Source organism: Barbus barbus, assembly GCF_936440315.1.
Source record: "Barbus barbus genome assembly, chromosome: 4".
NCBI classification, from domain to species: Eukaryota; Metazoa; Chordata; class Actinopteri; order Cypriniformes; family Cyprinidae; genus Barbus; species Barbus barbus.
In genome coordinates this window covers 38,250,900-38,272,573 of record NC_136732.1, presented here as the reverse complement: position 1 = coordinate 38,272,573, position 21,674 = coordinate 38,250,900, and the positions used below count along the sequence as shown (strand labels likewise).

Sequence of the window (21,674 nt, the reverse complement as noted above, 5' to 3'; positions counted from 1 at the left end):
ACATGCGGCCCATTTGTCTTAGTTAATTGGGGCAGAGCGGAGCATTGTGGGTAATTCTCCTGTGTCTGTACTGTCTTCACCTCTCCTTCTTTTCTGTTTGAAACGTTCTGAGTGTTTCATAATTCACGCCCCAGGAGAACCGAACTCTGAGCTCAGAGCCGAATCAAAAGCTTTTTCTACCTCTTCTATTTCCATTCATCTGCTCCGGCTTTACTCTCGATGACTGGCGCGTTCTGAAGAGAGAGACGATAGAACAGTACAACCAGAAGCATACTCTATGCACGGTCTCATTATAAATGTATGCATTTTTGCATTACTTTGGTGTTAAAAAAATTCAGTAGGTTGAAATTTCCTGTTGCATCATTGTTCAGGTAGTTAGTTGTAAATATACAGACAATCTAACTGCAAGTAATTTGCTGACCATAGATGTTTAAAGGAATAGTTCACCTTAAATGAAAATCAGGCCATGCAGGAGTTTGTTTCTTCATCAGAACAGATTTGGAGATATTTATCATTACATCACTTGCTCACCAATGGATGCTCTGCAGTGAAGGGGTGCCGTCAGAACGAGAGTCCAAACAGCTGATAAAAGCATCACAATAATCCACAAGTAATCTACACCACTCCAGTCCATCAGTTAATGTCTTGTGAAGTGAAAAACTGCGTTTGTAAGAAACAATCCATCATTAAGATGCTTTTAACTTTTGCTTTTGGCCAAAATGTCAAATGAGTCAATAATGCATAATATCATGCAGTGAAAAAGTTGTCTCGCCTGAATCAGGAGAGAAATCTGCACAGATCAAGCACAGTTTACAAGCCAAAACAGTCCAAACAAATATGTTTTTAATAAAAAAAATAAAAATTAATTTTAATTAGTTTTTATGGATTATGGACTCATATTGTAGTCGAAAGCAACAGTTTGACGTTAAAGCACCTTAATGATTGATTTTTTTCTTACAAACATGCAGCTTTTTACTTTTCTTATGCAGGATTACTTGTGAATTACTTGTGTGGATTATTGTTATGTTTTTATCAGCTGTTTGGACTGTCATTCTGACGGCAGCCATTCACTGCAGATAGAGGATATATTGGGCAACAAGTGATTTAATGCTACATTTCTCCAAATTTGATGAAGAAACAAATTCATCTACTTCTTGGATGGCATGAGGGTGAGTACATTTTCAGCAAATTTTCATTTTTGGCTGAACTATTCCTTTAAAGAACATCTTAATAATCTAAAGAATCTTTGTCACTTTAAAGAACCTTTGGAATGGAAGGTTTTATAGATATTAAAGTTTCTTCATGGTGCCATTAAAGCACTTAGAAGTGCAGAGCTTGTAGATCTGGAAGCATTTGCATTCATAGACTTAAAGCATGTTTCTGGCTTTAGGTGTGCGGTAATTTAAACTTTGATTGGTAATCAGTGGACTGTTTGTTCACGCGGTGTTTTTAATTAAAGGTAGTTGTCCTGCCTGTCACAAGATACAACACGGCACACATCTCCCTCATAATAAGCAGAATTAACTCTGAACCACTGCTCTATACAACTCACCTGTGTACTGAATACATAATGAAAGAGAATCCTAATTATTTCGTTTTCAATTATTTAATAATACATGGAAACTGTAAACTACACTAAATTGGACTAACTCTAAGTTTCTTGCACTGGACTGTTTTTCTAATATAAACATGCTAGGAGTATGTGTTTAACTGATGCACTGGCATCTTTTGCATCGTTTCGCACATCACACTGCGTTATAAAACTAAGGCGTTCCAGTTAAAAGAAATTCAACTTTTAAAAAGTGCACCTCAAGATGTTGCTTTTTTCCATTCCACCGTGCTTCATGATGCATATTGTGTTTTTAATAGCAAAAACACATTCTGTGTGAATGGCCCCTTTGACCTCCACAGGAAAGGTGTTGCAGATAGCGTCACGGACAGGCGATTTTACAAGGTTGCTAGCAAGGAAGCGGGAAGTAAATTGTGAAAACTGTGAATGCAGTCAAAAGAAGTGGCATGTACTTCAGCCTAGGAAACAAAACATCCAGGGGCCAGTTGCAGAAACATAACCACCATGTTAAGACTGTGCTTTAAAATCTAATCTGATCAACTAGCAGTTAGCCAAGGCAGGTGACTAACATTTAAGTCTAGTCTAAGCACTTCATGCAGCCATTGCCCATGCAAAGTTTAAGGACTAAAAATGTGGGACATCTATTGGACTAGTTAGTCTGTCAATAAGCATAAGTGCAGTAAATGGTAAAACCATTTGTGATGCAAACCAGTGTGTTTAAGATAATAAGAAATTTAAAATAGTATGATAATAAAATCCCTGTTTGCAATATAAAGCTGCATAACAGACTGGTTTTCTTCAGCTAAAACTAAACACACAAAACTTTGCATATAAACACTGCCTGCTCCCACTCCTCTGAGGTGGATATTGTGCTGGCTAAACTTTAAAAACAGTTCACACAAAAATCTGACATTATTGACTGACTGTTATGTTGTTCTAAATCTATATGCTATTATTGTGTCTATCATTTATCAAACAGGACAACATAACAACAAAAAGTGCATTGTGTATATTTTTAAAAAAGTAATGCATTTTAGGTTTCTTTTAACTGAAAATCTTGCCCTTTGTCACAGATTCCGAATCCCGTGTGGCACATTTTGATGCATGCAGCAGGCATTAATTTAATTGCATTAATTTAATTTTTGGGTGAACTATTCCAACTTCTGAATGGATAATCTCAGATTATGTCAAATTACCCTGTGACTTTTATTTGCTATCCAGGTTTTCAATGGTCCAAGACTGGAAAGCTGGTCTGATTGAGTACAAAAAAATATATATTTTTTTCATTCCGTCTAGTAGAGTTAAAAAACAAAAAAAAACATGTTGATTCCAGGTTTTGCTGTAAAACTAGTGTTGATTTAGATCTGATTTAGTTCTCTTTTTCAGTGTTATTTTAGTATTATTTATTTACAATTATAGAGCTTATTAATATTTTATGTTCAGTTTTTAATTTCATTTATGGGGCAGTCGTGGCCTAATGGATAGAGAGATGGACTTGTAACCTGAAGGTCGTGGGTTCGAGTCTCAGGTCCGGCAGGGATTGTAGGTGGGGGAGTGAATAAGCAACACTCTCTCCACCTTCGATACCACGACTGAAGTGAGACCCTTGAGCAAGGCACCGAACCCCCAACTGCTCCCTGGGCGCCGCAGCATAAATGGCTGCCCACTGCTCCGGGTGTGTGTTCACTGCTGTGTGTGTGCAAGTTGAATGGGTTAAGTGCAGAGCACAAATTCCGAGTATGGGTCACCATACTTGGCCACACACCACTTCCCTTTCCCCTTTCATATTTTATTATATAGGCTTAGTTTTTAATTTTTACTATTTTTGTGTATTTTTATATTTCAGTTTAACTTTAATTTAGGCAAGGCAAGGCAAGGCAAGTTTATTTATATAGCACATTTCATACACAGTGGTAATTCAAAGTGCTTTACATAAAAGAAAGTGAAATAGACATTAAAAATCAATAAAAACATGGAAATAAAAATAATAAAAACAAGGAAATTTAAGATGATATAGAAATTGATTTAAAATGAATTTAAAGAAAATGATTATACATAAAATTCATTGCAGCCAGTTCGGACATATAGCACAGTGCTCATTCAAATGCACAGTTAAACAGATGAGTTTTGAGTCTGGATTTAAATGTGCCTAATGTTTTAGCACATCTGATCTCTTCTGGAAGCTGGTTCCAACTGCGGGCCACATAATAGCTAAAAGCAGACTCCCCTTGTTTTGTGTGAACCCTTGGTATTCAGCAATATATTTAGGTCCTGGGCCATTGAGTGACTTATAAACAAGTAAAAGTACTTTAAAATCAATCCTAAATGTAACTGGAAGCCAGTGTTAAGGACCTGAGGACTGGTGTAATATGCTCAGATTTTCTGGTTCTAGTCAGAATCCTGGCAGCAGCATTCTGGATGAGCTGCAGTTGTCTAATGGTCTTCTAGGGAAGGCCGGTGAGGAGACCATTACAGTAATCCACCCTGCTGGTGATAAAGGCATGAACAAGTTTCTCCAAGTCTTGATTGGAAACAAAACATCTAATTCTTGCAATGTTTTTGAGATGATAGTATGCTGATTTAGTTACTGCTTTGACATGACTACTGAAACTAAGGTCTGTCTCCAGAATCACCCCAAGATTTCTGACTTGATTTTTAGTTGTTTGACCCCTAGAGTCAAGGTATGCATTCACCTTGAGAACTTCATCTTTGTTTCCAAATGCAATGACTTCAGTTTTCTCCTTGTTTAACTGAAGAAAGTTCTGGCACATCCAACTGTTAATTTCATCAATGCATCGGCAGAGGGTGTCAATGGGGCTGTAGTCATTTGGAGATAAGGCTAGGTAAATCTGGGTATCATCAGCATAGCTGTGATAGGCAATTTGGTTCTTCCTCATTATCTGACTTAGTGGGAGCATATACAGGTTAAACAAGAGCGGTGCAAGAATTGAGCCTTGTGGGACTCCACATGTCATGGCCATCCACTTAGACTTATGCTCTCCTATACTCACATAATAACCTCTCCCTTCTAAGTATGACCTGAACCATTTAAGTGCCATCCCAGAAAGCCCGACCCAGTTTTCTAGTCTCTCTAAGAGTATGTTATGATCGACAGTGTCAAACGCAGCACTAAGATCTAGTAGTACCAGCATTGATATTTTGCCAGAATCAGAATTGAGGCGAATATCATTTATTATCTTAATGAGTGCTGTCTCTGTGCTGTGATGTGCTCGGAAACCAGATTGAAAATTGTCCAGATATCCATTTGACTTTAAGTAGTTGTTCAGCTGATTAAAAACTACCTTTTCAATAATCTTACCTATGAAAGGAAGATTTGATATGGGTCTATAGTTGCTCAACATGGTGTTATCAAGATTGCGCTTTTTCAGAAGGGGCTTAACAACTGCAGTTTTGAGGGAGTTTGGAAAAGTCCCAGAAAGAAGTGAGGCGTTCACCACTTCTAAGAGATCAGCTTCTAAACAGTTAAGCACATTTTTGAAAAAGGATGTGGGAAGTGTGTCAAGATAGCAGGTTGAAGATTTAAGGTGTTGTACTATTTCTTCCAAAATTTTGTTATCAATTTTTTTAAAAGTCACTTTTTTTTTAAATTGCGGTCGAATCTGTGTGACCTCTGCATAACTTGAGGATGTGCCAATCTCCTTTCTGATATTATTGATCTTCTCAGAAAAGAAGGAAGCAAACTCATTGCATTTGCTGTCGGAGAGCATTTCACTGGGAATCTGACTTGGGGGGTTTGTCAGTCTCTCAACAGTCGCAAAAAGAGTGCGGGTGTTGTTTAAGTTACTGTTTATAAGGTTAGAAAAGAAAGTCTGTCTAGCTGTGGCTAGTTCCACATTGAAAGCATGAAGGCTGTCTTTATAGATGCTATAGTGAATTTCGAGTTTCGTCTTCCGCCACATCCGCTCAGCTTTTCTGCATTGTCTTTTCATGCTCTGAACTGCTGTTGATTTTCTCCAAATTGATTTCTGTTTCCCCGTCTTCTTGCTGACCTTTATCGGGGCAATATCATCAATAACATTCTTAATTTTTGAGTTAAATGACTCAAGGAGAAGATCAACAGGGTCTGCAGAAATGCTTGGTGTTAATGACATTGCCTTCATAAATAGCGCACTTGTGTTCTCGTTAATGCATCTCTTACTGATAGAGACAGATCTAGATTCAGTGGTGACTGAGATCAATATATCAAAGAAAATACAGAAGTGATCAGATAGTGCTGCTACATCATTAATAACAATGGATGAGATGTTTAGACCTCTACTGATGAGTAAATCTAGAGTGTGTCCACGATTGTGTGTGGGTTCGTGCACATGCTGACTCAGGTCAAAAGTGTTTAAAATAGTTATAATTTCTTTTGTAGTTTTGATTTCTGCATTATTTATGTGAATATTAAAATCCCCTGCAATAGCAAAACAGTCAAACTCTCAGGAAATTATTGATAACAGTTCAGTGAACTCATCAACTGGAGAATATTTTGGAGGCCTGTAAATAATGATAAACAGGGTGCGTGGAGCACCTTTCAGCACAATACCTAGGTGTTCAAAAGACAAATACTGACCAAATGACATTTGCTTGCACTGATAAACATCTTTAAACAGAGCAGCTACACCTCCACCTCTCCTAACAGTCCTGCAGACACTTATAAAATTAAAGTTAGGAGGGGCTGTTTCATTAAGGACTGTTGCACTGCAGCTGTCTTCTAACCATGTTTCATTTAGAAACATAAAGTCCAGGTTGTTTGTGGTTATTAATTCGTTGATCAGAATTTATTTTTTTTTAATGAGCGAATATTTAAAAATGCTAACTTGATGGAATAGAGTTTGGTCCCAGCATACACCAGTTCCTCCATTTTCTGTGAGAAGCTTAGAAGTGGGGATGCTGGAGAGAGGGAAAGTGTGTCTGGTGAGCAGGGCTCTGGCTCTGGTGTTTCCGGTGACTGTGAGATGTCGTTCTGGCTTCCCTGGCTGTTTTCCAGAAAGTCGTCCTTGGGTGCTGAGTCTTGGAGCTGTTGTAATACGTCACAGTCTGCATGTGATGAGCTCTGTGGGCAGGGCTCAGCTGGGATGTCCATGAGCAGTGCTTGTTGTGGCTGCGTGGTGTTATCAGTGTCCTTGTGGGATTTGTCAACCACATGTTGACTCAAAAGCTGACATGAATTCCTGTGGTCACTCATATTCTGTCCAGGTGTGTGTGTGCCATTCAGGCCGAGTAGATTGGCACATACCGCTGAAGGATGACGGAGGGAGAAATAGATATTGTCTTTTAGCACTCTTGCACCGAGTCTGTTTAGGTGGAGGCCATCCAGTTTAAACAGTTGTCTGTGGCCCCAGAAAAGATTGAAGTTGTCGATGAAGTTAACTCCTTTTATACTGCAGGTTCTTTGTAGCCATGTATTTAGCCCAAGCAACCGTGAAAACATGTTAGTTCCCCTTGCTGGGAGTGGTCCACTGATGAACAACTGGACTTCAAGACTTTGAAGAGTTTCAAAGAGTTCACTGAAATCCTTCTTAAGGAGTTCTGACTGCTCCTTCCAAATATCATTCTTCCCCACATGGATCATGACTCGATTTGCAGTCTTGTGCTTCATCAGAATGTTCCGAAGTTCTTTGTTCACATCAGAGACGGTTGCTTGAGGAAAGCAGCATGTAGTTGTAGTCCTGCAACTGATGTTTCTGATAATAGCGTCACCCACTATCAGAGTCCTGGGCTCGGCTGCGCTCTGAGCTGAAAGCCGCTGTCTGCTCGACCTTGAGCGCCTGTTAGTAGCGATGTTAGCTGTTGGCTGATTCGATCCGTGTTTAGGCACATTTGCGGATTCCTCACCCACATTCATTAATGCTTCAAATCTGTTCTCAAGATGTATTGGGGGTGGTAGGATACCAGTGTTTACAAGTCTTGTCATAGCCGTATCATTTAATGATTTCAGTTTTAGTTTTATTAGTTTTAGTAATTAATCTCAATTATTTCAGTTATTTGCCTTTATTTATTATTATTATAGCATTTATTATTATTATTATTCATTCATTTTTTTTAACTAAGATTTATATTTTATTTTAATAAATGAAAATGATTTTTAATAGATTTAGATCTGGTTAAAATGAACAACACTGCTGTTTTTATGTTCTGCTATAATTTGGACCTCAACATCATAAGTCAATTTTAAACAAGAGATTAAAAGCGTGTGTCATTTAGCAGAAGTGAGAAAGACAGATGCAGGAATACAGAAAGTCAAGAAGGGACTGACGGTGTGTGCGTGTGTGTGGCATGTGTGTGCGTGTGTGTGTGTGAATGGCCTTAACGCCTGATTGGGCTGATTAGAGGAAGTACTGCGCTTGCACTTATGAGAGAGATACCAAATGAGCAGCAGGGGAGCTATTAAAAAGAGAGAGAGGGATCAGAAGGTGGAGAACGGATAGCTTTAGGAAGGTTTAATGTTATCGCTGACCTACAGCAACCCATGAGCAACTCCTCCTCGAGGGTCAAACGGCCACAAAACATCAGGATAAAGATATAGAGATAGAGATCAGACTGATATCTGATCAACACTGTACTCTAGTTTTACAGGAAACCAGCCCATAAATGAAAGCATATCAGACTTCTGTTTTGTTTGTATAAATGCAGCATCATATGCAACATCTAATATCTGGCTTCTTTCGTTTGATTTTGCAGTGAAATGTGACCGGGACATGTTTTGGTGATGCTCTTTGGCGCACTGATGTTCCAAGAAACGGTGTCGGCTCAACATTTGCACACTGCAGATCTCTTTCCTTGTGGGATGATAACTGCTTTGCTCCCTTGATCTCTGTTTTGGTCTCTCTGTCCGTTCGCCCGCCTCCTCTAGAGTCCAGATCAGTGACATTTAGACAGAAATGGTAATTGATTCCTGTTATCGAACGCTGTGGAAACACTCCTCCAGTTTGGCAGGCCGTCCACTGAGGGGTTCTGAAGATGCTTTCACATGATCTGGTTATTAGATATGTTTGCTATTGCTGTTGCTCATACTTTAGGTTAGAGGTTTGAACTAACTTCTAATCTCTACTATTAACCTTCAGCATGCAGCTTGTTGGGAGAGAATACATGGGACCAAATCCCACACACTTTCATTGACTTAGGGACCTGAATGTCACAGAGACTTGGACCAGAAAGCAACCAACTAGCAAATGCACATAGCATGACATTGCATCATGGCGTTGTTTTGACCATGTTTTGCACTGGCAAGTACCTCAAAATATCTACATTTACATGTTAAAATACGAGCTTTAGCACTGTTCTGTTCTTATAATGGCCTATTAGTCATATTATTTTTTGTAGCATTGATGGATACTTTAAAAGTTCCTCTGGGAAGTTTGTGTTAGGAAGTCGTAATTATGATGTCAGGTGCGTTTGGAGCAAGATGGCAATGTGCAATAAGTTCAACAAGACTTTTAAACTCTCTAACGCTAATTTGCTCTGTTTAATAAATCTAGCCCTTAATGTTAAAATGTGCAGTATGCAACACAGCACACTGCATTAAATACTACATGCCAGAATGCAATGCACCTGACTTTGCATTTACATTGACAAATAAACCTGAAATTATTTCATATAACCTCTGTCTTTATGCATTTGATTGGACTTGCAAAATTTAAAGGGGACCCATCACTTTTATAAGCTGTTTGAACACAGTTGTGTGGCCACAGTGTGTGAAAACGACCAACCGTAATGCTAAAAATCCACCAACTCATTTTTTATAAAACAGATAAATCATAAACAGTCTCTCCAAATGAGCTGTTTCAGATTCTCCCTCTGTGCACGTCACAGAGGGGAAAAAGTCCCGCCCATTTGTGACGCTCTCTACCCTATTTGCATAAACACAGTCCTGAGTGAGAAGCTGCAGTCCGCCATTACTGGAGTTATATACAATGTCAGCTCCAAAGAGGCTTTACAAGTGTTGTGTTTTGGGATGGACTAATGAACATAGGAGTCACCATAACCTCCTCCCATCTGAGCCGAGGACACTGTGGTTAAATTTCATTTTCGAAGAAAATATCCTGGAAAAAAATCGGTAACGTCCCCTATATGTTTAGGAATTAATACCAACGCTTCGTGCATGAACGTCAGCTCCAGACAAAGTAAGTATCACGCGTTTGTTTTCCAAACTGTCTTTCTGAAAGAGCTTCTTGGCACTCTGTAAGGCTTATTACTAAAGCTATCATTGTCTCTGTGTGTTTTCACTGATGCTGCCTTCAAGTGCTATCAGAATGATCGTGAATAGGAATGTGGTAGTTAAAAGTTGCATATGAAAGCAATGTGAGTCGATCGCTTGAAGTTGTCGAGCTCATAATCAGAAGTGGGACTTATAAAGTTTGTGATAGCATGGGACCAGCTATGTTGTTATTTTTATCCCGCCGTGCTTCCCGTCTGTGTAATTCAGAGACGCAAATTTATTATGCACAGTATAATCAGATGACTGACTTTAAAACCGAGTAGTTTTCTGTAAAGATAACAGGCTTGTATTAATAGTGGAATGTTTATTTGCAAAGGCTAGCACTGCTAATGCGGAGCTGGAGCTCTTGAAGCTCTGCCCTCTTCTCCGGAAGCACCAGCTCACTCACATTTAAAGCAACATACTCAAAACAGCGCGTTTTGGCTCATACTCTAAAAGTGGCAATTTTAACAAGCTGTAAAAATTTATCTGTGGGGTATATTGAGCTAAAACTTCACATATACGCTCTGGGGACATCAGAGACTTATTTTACATCTTGTAAAAAGGGGCATAATAGGTCCCTTTTAATAGATTTTACACAATATCAAATTTAAAATGTACAGTATTTCTGATAATAATTGGAGACCATTTGCTGAAGTAAACATGATTTTATTTTATATCATGTATAGTGCAACAGTTGGGTTCTTAAAAGTGAAAATCCCATTCATTTTGTCTGAAGGGAATCTTTAATGATAACTTAAACATTCTAAAAAATCTTAATTTAAAAATTACTTTTAAAAGCTACAAGGTTGTTAATCGATGGTATACATGCTTTTGTTTAAGCTGTCGGTCTGCATTATTTTAACTCATTTTTATTTAATAATCTTGTTTAACAGCACACTTCCTGGTGAACATTTTACATTACCCATGTTTCTCCACAAATCATAGAACTGAAATGACCAAATCACACCAAAAGCACTGACAACAACTTAATAAAAGTAATTCTCCTTATATGTTCTTTAAACATTTGTATATACGCATTGTTTAAAAATAAACTCTTAATATTTTATTCCTATAAATATAATACCCATCTTTAAATCAATAGCTTGATTCATTTTTAATTCACTATATAGCATTTCCCATACTATTTTTTAAGTAGCAGGTAATATACAGAATATACTGCATAGTAATCCAATCTGAGTCTAGTAAAAGATGGGAGGCATTTTTGAAGTTGTTCTAGTGTCAGTTTCCACTGCTCGTTTTCAGTCTAAACGCTCTTGTATCAGTGTCTCAGGGGATGCTGGGTCAGAGATCCCTGATCTGTAGAGCTGCGTTAAACTTCTTTGAATCCACCACTGTGATCTTCCCTTAGACCACACGTGTGCACGCTGTGTTTCTGAGCGCTGATGGGTGGGAACGTGATGATAAAGCCATGCTAATTTTCCCTCATCTTATCTCATAAGCACTCTGCGATGGATCCGGCTCATTGCTGTTACAAGATACTGAGCAACATGTGTCCACATTTGATCTCTCAACAGATGCTAAACCTACTGTACGCAAGTACATTAATGCAAATGGAGGGTGTTTTGGGCCCATAGAGGGAAAACCGAAGCCTTGATTTGCATTCAGCTTGCAGAAAAGGCTCTGATAGAGTCTTAGTTTGATGCTTAATTAGTTGCTTGTCATGTCAATTGATGCTTTTTATCCACAGCGATTCAGCGACACACGGTTCCTCTGAGGACATCTGCGGTCTTCCTCAAATGCACAATGACGCTAGCATGCAGGAAAGACAAAATAAATGAGATCTCTTTAATATTTAAATTATTTCTTCTAGACGGCGATACAATTACAGTGCATGGATCTGCTTCTCAGATGAAAATGAGACACGTCTGAGATCACAGGGATCATCTGGAACTTCAAAAGATGTGAAATAATGCCTCAGACTGTGCTCAGATACGAAAGTTTGCCATCAAAAGTCAGAGATCTCAAAACAAACTCATCAAATATGAACATTTCTCATCAAATTCTCCCAAGATCAATTGATCTGAGCTGCTCCACATTCATATTATAGCATTGTATCCTTAATGTATGACAATTATTCACTCATTTACTGTGGGGGGGGGGGGGGGACATATATATATATATATATATATATATATATATATATATATATATATATTTGATCCAATGATGATTTTGTACGTTTGCCCACTGACAAAGAAATTATCTGTCTATAATTTTAATGGTCGGTTTATCTGAGCAGTGATAGACAGAATAACAACAACAACAACAAAAAAATCCAGAAAAACACATTTAAAAAAAAAGTTATAAATCGATTTGCATTTTAATGAGTCAAATAAGCATTTGAACCCCTATCAGTCAGCAAGATTTCTGGCTCCCAGGTGTCTTTTATGCAGGTAAGGAGCTGAGATTAGGAGCACTCTCTTAAAGGAGTCTTACGCTACGTACACACGAAGCCAGATTTCTCCCTATCCAATCTTTTTTTTTTGCCTCAAATTGCGTAAACACAGAGTCGTCTCAGGAAATATCTGCGTACACGGAATCACTGAAACCGACTGAAAACGATGTAGTACACATGCCAGACCAATATGTGGCGCTGTAATTCTGCCACAGAGATACACAAAAAACAGAGAAGAAGACTTGGACCATGTGCGTAAACCTTGCGCGCTGAATACAAACTAACACACGAAGCAGAAGATTTTGCTTTAATAAATAATTAAGCTAATGAGCTCAGTAGGTTCTGCAGCACGAACACAGGCACGTAGTCTGACATTGTTGTTGTTGTTGTCGCCGTTATGTGACGTAGCGGTGTCTGATAAGGGGCGAGACATAGGCTGATGACGTCATCGTTTCAGAAAATATACGGATTCGCCGTCCACACGAAAACCTGAAAACGGCGTTTTCAAATTTATCCACCCTGGGACCCGGTTTCAAAAATGATCGGTTTCACTTTTCGAAAACGCTGGATTTGTGTGGACGAAACGCCTATACGGTAAAAAATGTATGCGTATACAGCAAAACGCGTCTTCGTGTGGATGGGGCCTTAATCCCGGCTCGTTACCTGTATAAAAGACACCTGTCCACAGAAGCAATCATTCAATTAGATTCCAAACTCTCCACCATGGCCAAAACCAAAGAGCTGTCCAAGGATGTCAGGGACAAGATTGTAGACATACACAAGGCTGGAATGGGCTACAAGACCATCGCCAAGCAGCTTGGTGAGAAGGTGACAACAGTTGTTGCGATTATTCACAAATGGAAGAAACACAAAATAACTGTCAATCTCCCTCGGACTGGGGCTCCATGCAAGATCTCACCTCGTGGAGTTTCAATGATCATGAGAGCGGTGAGGAATCAGCCCAAAACTACACGGGAGGATCTTGTCAATGATCTCAAGGCAGCTGGGACCATAGTCACCAAGAAAACAATTGGTAACACACTACGCTGTGAAGGACTGAAATCAGCAGCGCCCGCAAGGTCCCCCTGCTCAAGAAAGCACATGTACAGGCCCGTCTGAAGTTTGCCAATGATTCAGAGGAGAACTGGGTGAAAGTGATGTGGTCAGATGAGACCAAAATCCAGCTCTTTGACATAAACTCAACTCGCTGTGTTTGGAGGAGGAGGAATGCTGCCTATGACCCCAAGAACACCATCCCCACCATCAAACATGGAGGTGGAAACATTATGCTTTGAGGGTATTTTTCTGCTAAGGGGACAGGACAACTGCTTTTGTTTTTTTGTTGTTATTCTGTCTCTCACTGTTCAAATAAATCTACCATTAAAATTATAAACTGATAATTTCTTCGTCAGTGGCCAAATTTATGCTTGATATAAATCTTGATAAATTTTTATATATTGCTCCAAACAGCAGTTTATTATGTAATTATATTACATAATAAAAAAATTCCAAAATGTAGTACTTGTAATTAGATTATATTACGTTTTAAAATGCTTATATCAGTTTACAGTTACTTTGTTTATTAGTATGTATAAAGACCATATTCTACATCCCTAATCCTACTCGGTACCTAAACTTAAGTATTTTACTAACTATTAATAAGCAGCAAATTAGGAGTTTATTAAGGCAAAATACATAGTTAATGGTTTGTTAATAGTGAGAATTGGACCTTAAAATAAAGTGTAACCGTTACTTTATTATGGATTACATGATTACTAATTATTCACACAATGTCATTAAATTATTCATCATTTACTGATGTTCTCTAATTCTTTTTTTAAGTTTAAACGTGATGCAGAAATTCCTGGACTTTTTCATCGGTCAAATCACTTTGATTTAAAATATTTACTTGAAGTTCCCCTGAGATTAAAAGTTTCATAATATTTCATTATTTAATTTAATAACACATTTGCATGTTCCCCAATGTCATACTTTTTAAAATAACAATAATCCCATTTAGATCTATTAACAAGTTATGTCAAAAGTAATCTAAAAGTAATCTTTGACCTCTCTTACACGAAGCTAGAGGATGCAAACTATCCACCAAATTAGAATGTAATGGAAAACATTCTCCTATATTTTGGCTTCTACGGACATGGTCGTAGATTTGTATCGGTCAATGGAATATTTCAGCCATGCTAAAATACATGCAAAACACACTGGGCGTTTTACACTTAAAAATAAAGGCTCTTTTTGGCTTCTGTGTTTCCACAAAGAGCCTTTAACTTCCATGATAACCTTTCATTTCATACAAGGTTCTTTATGCTTGAAAAAGGTTCTTCAAATAATTAAAATGCTTTTTATGGGAAAAAAAGGTTCCTTGAAAAACTGTTCAGTGAAGGGTTGAGCTCTTGTGGCTCGGTGCTTTAATTAGTAGTCATGTAATCCACAAGACTGAAGTCTGACACCAGCAAAGATTGAACTTTTGAATTAGTCAGCAAGTGTTCTCAGTTTATCAATCAAGCGATAAGCAGTTATCAATGCTGAAATGTTTACAGTCCAGCGGTGTATGCATACTGTAGCTATAGGAGGTCCCATGGAGGAACAGCTGAATATTCCTCTGTGATTAATTACGTCTTTTCAGGGAGCTGAAATTTCTGCCTCATAATTCCTTAGCCAATGTCAGTGCTGACGTTACCTGTCAGGGATCTATTTTTATTTATTTTTTTTGCTGAGGTCGCAGTCCTGAGGTGGGAGCAGTTAAAATCTAATGGACAATCCGTCCTCCACTGTGCGTCTGTCTCTCTCATACATGCTGATTGACAGAAAGACAGCGCTCTTTGCAAACCTTCAGACCAAAGAGCTCATAAAATAAGACAGGTTCTTCAAACTCTTCCTGGATTAACAGTGTTTGCAAATTACACGTGCACTTTACTTTTGAGAGACATCCTGAAACTGGCGCAGTTTCGATTTACACTAAATTGGCAACTCTTTGAGGTAAATACGTTTTTTATTGTTTTTTTAATTAATATGAATAAGAAAAACATTTTTTTTTTCTTCAAATCAAGGGATGTAAAAAAATAAAACAAAACAAAAAACATATACTTTCTACAGCTGGCAATATGGACAAAATAAGACTATTTAGAAAAAATAAGACTATCATATGTATTAGAATTTTTGCATAGAATTAGTTTTTATGTGCAATTAATATATTTAAGCTTGCTAAACACTTCAGAGTTTCATGGTTACTTGTTTGATGTAGATAAAAAAAAGAGAATCTTCATTTTACAATCTGTTCCTAACAGCACAACAAAACTGTTATTATTTGTTCTTTCTCATTAGCATATTTCCTTGTCTATTGCACTCCTTTAGACGTCTAGAATGCATAGCAATAACAGTCTGAATTTCATTTTAATGTTGTCTTCATAATGTCTTTCTCTTTGATATTTATATTATTTTGCTGTCCAAAACATCTGAGTTCAAGACTCATCACAATAACGATGAGTGAGGGTTTCATAATCTTTTCCTGAACTTTCTGACTTCTTAAGAAGTCTTAAATCTAGGTCTTATATCTATGTGCCTGTCTTTAATTATTCTGTTATCATAGAGTATCAAATCTCAGCTAAACTCAATGCTCTGTACAACATATCGAACGAGTTGAGAGTCACATTTCATGATGCATCACATAGTGTACTGTTCCTGTGTATGTTCTTGTTGATCCAGGGATTGGGAAACGCTGAGGGTCAGGGGCTTGCACAACAAACCTATCATTTTGATTTCATGGGTGGTTAATTGGCTGGATGAATCTTATGAAAACTACCAAAAAATGTCCCTTTCATTTTCTACCGGATAATACGAAGAAAAAAAAAAAAGAAAGAAATGATATTCTGAATAATGAAATCTAGGCCACTTCTGGCTCATTTCTGGCATAGAATGTTCACTTCACACAATTCAATCAATTCCTGTCTTAGATTTTTCTCATATTGAACATCCAGTTTCACTCAGAAGCGGTTGTCAGCGGTACTACATAGGCAAATTCAGTTAACCTTGCCCCTTAAATGGCCCCTATAGGCTACTGAACTGTGACTGACCACTTTAGCCTACATGTCAGTCAGTGGGTGGTTCTTGACCGAAATAAGCTGCTACAACACATATATTATAGTTATATAGATTCTTCTGTATCATGCTTTTGCATAGAGCATAATATGTTATCCGAATGTTGATTGCAGGCAGAATTATTGCCTAATATCAGATAAATATTGTAAATTCGACTTTATACAGCTGATAATGTTAAATCAGGGTAGAACAGCTCTGCATTGGTTGTTTTTATATTCTTTAAGTCCCTGCTCCGATATTTGCACGCGCCATTCAGTCTTTCACAGGAATTCGCGCGCTTGCAAAATTCAAAAGTTAACGGTCACAGCGGCCATGTTTGTGGATGTGTTATCTTCGTGGATGTTTATTGTGAGATAAATGTATATCTTCGAGATTAAAAAAAATATATATATATATTTGACACAGTTTATCATGTTCCTAAGAGTAACCACAATATTTTATGGACTAAAAATAGAGAGAAGTCACCGCAGAACAGTACTACCTGATGATAATTTGCTGCTTTTAAAGACTAGATTGCAGTTGCACTGAATCCTGTAAATCATAAGATAATCAAAGTACAGTTGTGTGTTTTCCTGACAGGACTGTTGATCAAGGAACTCGTCTCGTGTGTTCAAAGGATGTCCATGACACTAATGCAGTTGTAGGAGAGGTCGTGTAGGTTGTTAAGGGAAGCCTGCAGGTATGAGCAGGTGTGCGTTTTCCCGAGACGGGTTTGTAATTACCTGACTTGTAGAAGAACAACGTTCGAGAGAGAGAGAGAGAGAGAGAGAGAGAGAGCGGTGGAGGCGGGTCACAGCGGAGCGGAGGAGCATCTCTCTTTCAGCTCTGTTCGTTTCGGAGGCGCATTGACGGACATCCCGGAGTCGAGCGCACTGGACTCGTAAGTTCTGTCCATTTTTGCATTGTCCATCCACTTTTTAGCTTCTTCATGAATGAATGTCGGATGTCAAAGGTAACATGAGTGGATTGTAATGTAATATGTGAGTATTTATTTGCTTTACTACACTGTAAAAGTGAAAATGTGCAGGCGTTACATTGCGTTGAATATGTGTAACCGACATGGCTTTTTTTTTTTTTTTTTTTTAATACTTTTTTTTTCTGGTGTCATCCAACGTAGTCCTTGATTAACTTATGTTTAAATAATATTTTTAAAACCTGTTAATTTGAACGTTACCACATGAAACGCGTTTAGGTTTGCTTGACGGAAATCTCCGCTTTTTTGTAGCAATTTATTTGTTTTATTGAATGTCAGTACTGTTATATGTTTAATTGTTTTTATTAATTTAATGTCAATTTCAATTTATTTGTTCATTCTTGAATTTGAATGTATAAACTCTGACGACTTGTAAAGAGATTTAGATTTATTTTAATATCTCCATATTTTATGCACTATATGATGCTGTTATGCAACAGATTCACACCAATAGATTCAGTATTCATAGCTTTTTGTAAGTTGTGTTGACAGTGTTTATGTTAACGTAGTATGAATTTTTGTTTCTGTCAAGAACATATAATGGATTTTGCTGGAAGAAACACTAGGAGATGTGTGCTGTCCATGGTGCTGAAATCATGTAGACTGTAGCTTTTCCGGACATTAACTGAGAAGAGTTTCATTGCTTTCCCTCTCATATTTTGTTTTTCAGATAAATATAATGTAGTCAGTATTGAACAAGTAGATTTCAAGTTTGAAAACATTTTCATTCCATCCACTCAACATAAAAATGGGCATTGCATAATTGCTGGTTTGACTCTGTAAGCACTTATGCCTTAAAGAATGAGAGTCTTGGGGAGGAGGACCATTGAAATGATGCTATGCGGAGATGGAGAATAGAGGACCTGCAAAACTGCATGACAAGCGGGTCAGTGCTGGTTTGAAGAAATCATAAAAAGAGGAGAAACGCATATCACCACCCGAAGCCATGGGGATACGACACCTCCTGCTTCTTTTGGTCTATTTAGACTCACTGTGCGTCCTGAGTGCATCCACGGCCAAGCGGAGCAAACCCCCTCCAAAGAGACCCCCCAAAGTGAAGGAGGTCAACAGCACCGTTGCTCCGACAGTGGCATCCCGACGGATCACACAAGTCCAGGCGCCCATCGTCGGTGATCATGACACCTGTCTCGGCTACTATGACGTGAGCGGTCAGTTCGATAAAGAGTTCTCCTGCAACAACACCGACCACCGGTACTGCTGCGGGAGCTGCTTCCTGCGCTTCTGCTGTCCCTTGAAAGCCAAACGAGTGGATCAGAGAGTCTGTACCAACTACGACACGCCCGACTGGATCAAAACCCAACCGCCCTCACCCGCACCCACAGGGGACACGTACGACCCTGCGCTGGACCAGACCAACACCACTGTCTACATCACCTGTGGGGTCATCACCCTCATTATCATCCTGGGGATTTCTGCCAAAGTGGCCTATGACAAAGCCACCAGACCACCTCAAGAAATGAATGTCCAGAGGTAAGCCCAAGAGATGTCTTTGGAAATGCAAGCTTTGGGTTAATGCACAGTGTGTGACGTATTGATTGCTTAGTTCAGCCACCTCAGGGCTGGTAACCAAAGTTTGTACTATGCAAAAATATGCAGTTTTACATTAAAATGATAGTTCACCCAATATTTAAAAATATGTCATCATTTACTTACCTACACAAACCTGTATACATTCTTTCTTCTGTGGTACTTTCAATGGGGTCCATTTTTGTTTGGACCCCAGTGTTCTTCAAAATATCTATTTTTGCGTTGCTTAGAAGAAAGAAAGTCACACAGGTTTTCAACAACATGAGGGTAAGCAAATAATGGCAGGATTTTCATTTTTGGGGTGAGTTGTCCCTTTAAGAAGTTATTTCTACCTTAACATACTTAGTGCATGTGAGAGTGCATAAGATATTTAGGCATATTTACAGTACTAAATGTAGCATATGGATAACCATCAACAGAAAGGTTTTATTCATATCACCACTGTGCTTCAAGACACTCGAGGAGAACCGAACCAGTACTGTTAGTCATTTTGAATGAAAGTGTTTGCCTAAAGGATTTTAGCCCATTAACTCCCAATTACATTATCAAAATGGTAAATTATACGTATATTGCCATCAAAAATATGAATAGGTTGTATTTTTTATTCTCATTAGCATTTCAGATGAAGTTATTCAGATAAAGTAGGGAAAGCAAAATATCTTTTAGAGACACTTTACTTCTTATACAACAAAACAGTTTGAAGAGCACAGACTGTGTATAAAATAAGAGTGATTTGTTATTTTTAGTGAATGAGACTGAATGAGAAAACCAGTATTTGTAACACATTTCATTTAAAACATACAGTACATTAACTAGACCGTAAGTGAAAGCTTTTGTGGGCTTGATCACAAAAAAAGCGCTGGGTTCTGGGTTAAGATGGAATATTAATAGTTAATTGCATACTGTATTAAATCTAGGACTCATCTGCGTCTAGGAGGGATTGATTCTGGATTTCATTAGTCTTGAGCTGAGATAGAGGTCAACAGGAAACCGTCGTAGTAGAAGGGAACTAGATCTTCATGGCACAGTTTGTCAATAGGACAGATTTATATTGCCTTGGTTTGCCAGTGTCAAAAAGGAGAAAGCTTTCTTTGGTTTTGAAGGTAAAAAATGCTGTCCTGGAGAGCCATGTTTTATCTCTATTGCTTATTAATTCAATTTCGGTAAAGAATGTTGAATTTTCATTGTAAAAATTACGTAACACTGACTTCATTTTAGCCAGGCAAAGGCAAAGTCATTCCTGTGCAGAGCTGTTGAGAGTATTAAAGATGGCACATTGCTCTTCTCTTATCTAACTGATCCATGTTGCAAATATGAGTCAAGCTCAGACAGTCTGATAAGAGTTTGGCTGGCGCTTACAATGAGGCTTATTGGATTTGTGAAGACCAAATGACATTCTGTAAAGCCGGTTGGCACTTGAGAGCTGCATACTTAAAATGAACAGTCAAGTAAAGTGATCAAAGGCTGATGATGAGCCCGAAAAAAACACCATAAAAGAAGTCCACTGGACTTCAGGCTGGAATACACTACACAACTTTTAAAATCTGATTAACAGATTTTAAAATGCTATCATACACTTCTGTAAATGGTTACAGCGAAATTACCAGACATTTAAAGTCGTTCTAAACACAATGAACATGTGACAAATTAAAACAATTTGCATTCTAAAATCAGATCAAGATATCAAACATGTTTGTCTGTGACCATCATACACTATGAGATTTTCTATGAAATCTGTCAACTCAAATCTGCAGACTGGCTCGGACTTTCGGCAACTAGTGTCAGTATATCCAGACTTATCTGCTACTTTTCAAGTCTTCTGAAGTCAGTTAAGTTATTAAAAATTCAGTCTTTCCTCGCACAAAACTATTATGTCTTCAGAAGTTTTGAAATGTAGACCACAAGCCACATGAACTGCTTATGTGTTGCTTGTCAGTCTCTGATCACTATTGGTGCTTTTCCACGACTCGGCTCGGTTCGGCTGTTGGTTTCCACTGCAGTTTAGTACCGCTTTAGAGTGGGCGGGATTATTTACATGTCGTTACAGTTGCACCGCCTCTACTGCCGTGACTCCTGAAAAACGTTTTCATTCCGCGTCGCTCCATCACGCTCTCGCTGGGTCTGCTCCTTTGCTATCAACGAGAGGAACGTCTGTACTTCCTCAACAGACAACGAAAAAGTTGTTAAAAAAGTTGCGCTCATTCAAAACAGTTGCGTTCGATCCTTCGCTGGCTGTGCTTATTTAAATCTAGCAGGTCTGTTGTGTCTCGTGTCGCAAGTTCAGTGATGCAGGCAGTGACGATTTTCTCCGGCCAATCAGTGATCAGCTGAGTTTACACGTCACATTTTGGTAGCGGTATGCTTGGAACCTCAACCTCAATCCCCCCAAAAATGAACCGTACTGAACCGTACCATGCAGTGGAGAAGTGTCATACGAGTCAGTCATTGATTGCATTTACTGTGTTGACTTTTACATTTCGAGGCCCTGAGCATTTATATATTTCCCTGAACTGATATTGAACATTTCTTAGAGGGTTTTGGAGCTAAACTCCCATCTTAGATCAGTCTTGTTCTCCATCAATACTTGCCCCATTATTGACAAACCGTCCCTGCTGCTCACTGTCTCACAGAGACACCAGTGAAGTTTCATATTATGAGCCGTGAGGGTACAGAATGTTCCAGAACATTTGTTTGAACATTTCCACTATTTGAATCCGCTCTGCTTCATTTAGGCTGTGTGTAGAGAGTGGTAATTTGCGCCAAAATACAGTTAAATATGTTATGAGTGTGCTTACCCAGGGGCTCAGATGTGTAGTGAAACCGCTCCGAGCTGGAAGGCTCTTGA

General features: G+C 38.4%; 1 protein-coding gene across 1 annotated transcript in view; it reads left to right on the top strand.

The window, feature by feature from the left end:
- Positions 1 to 18,227: 18,227 nt before the first annotated feature.
- Positions 18,228 to 21,674, top strand: part of LOC306863473 (protein shisa-6-like) — a gene marked incomplete at both ends in the record, with an annotated part of 118,771 nt that continues 115,324 nt past the window's right edge. Inside the window, one exon of the mRNA XM_079406814.1 lies at positions 18,228 to 18,772. Within this exon, the coding sequence (XP_079262940.1) occupies positions 18,228 to 18,772 (545 nt within the window). The remainder of the gene's footprint in view (positions 18,773 to 21,674) is intronic.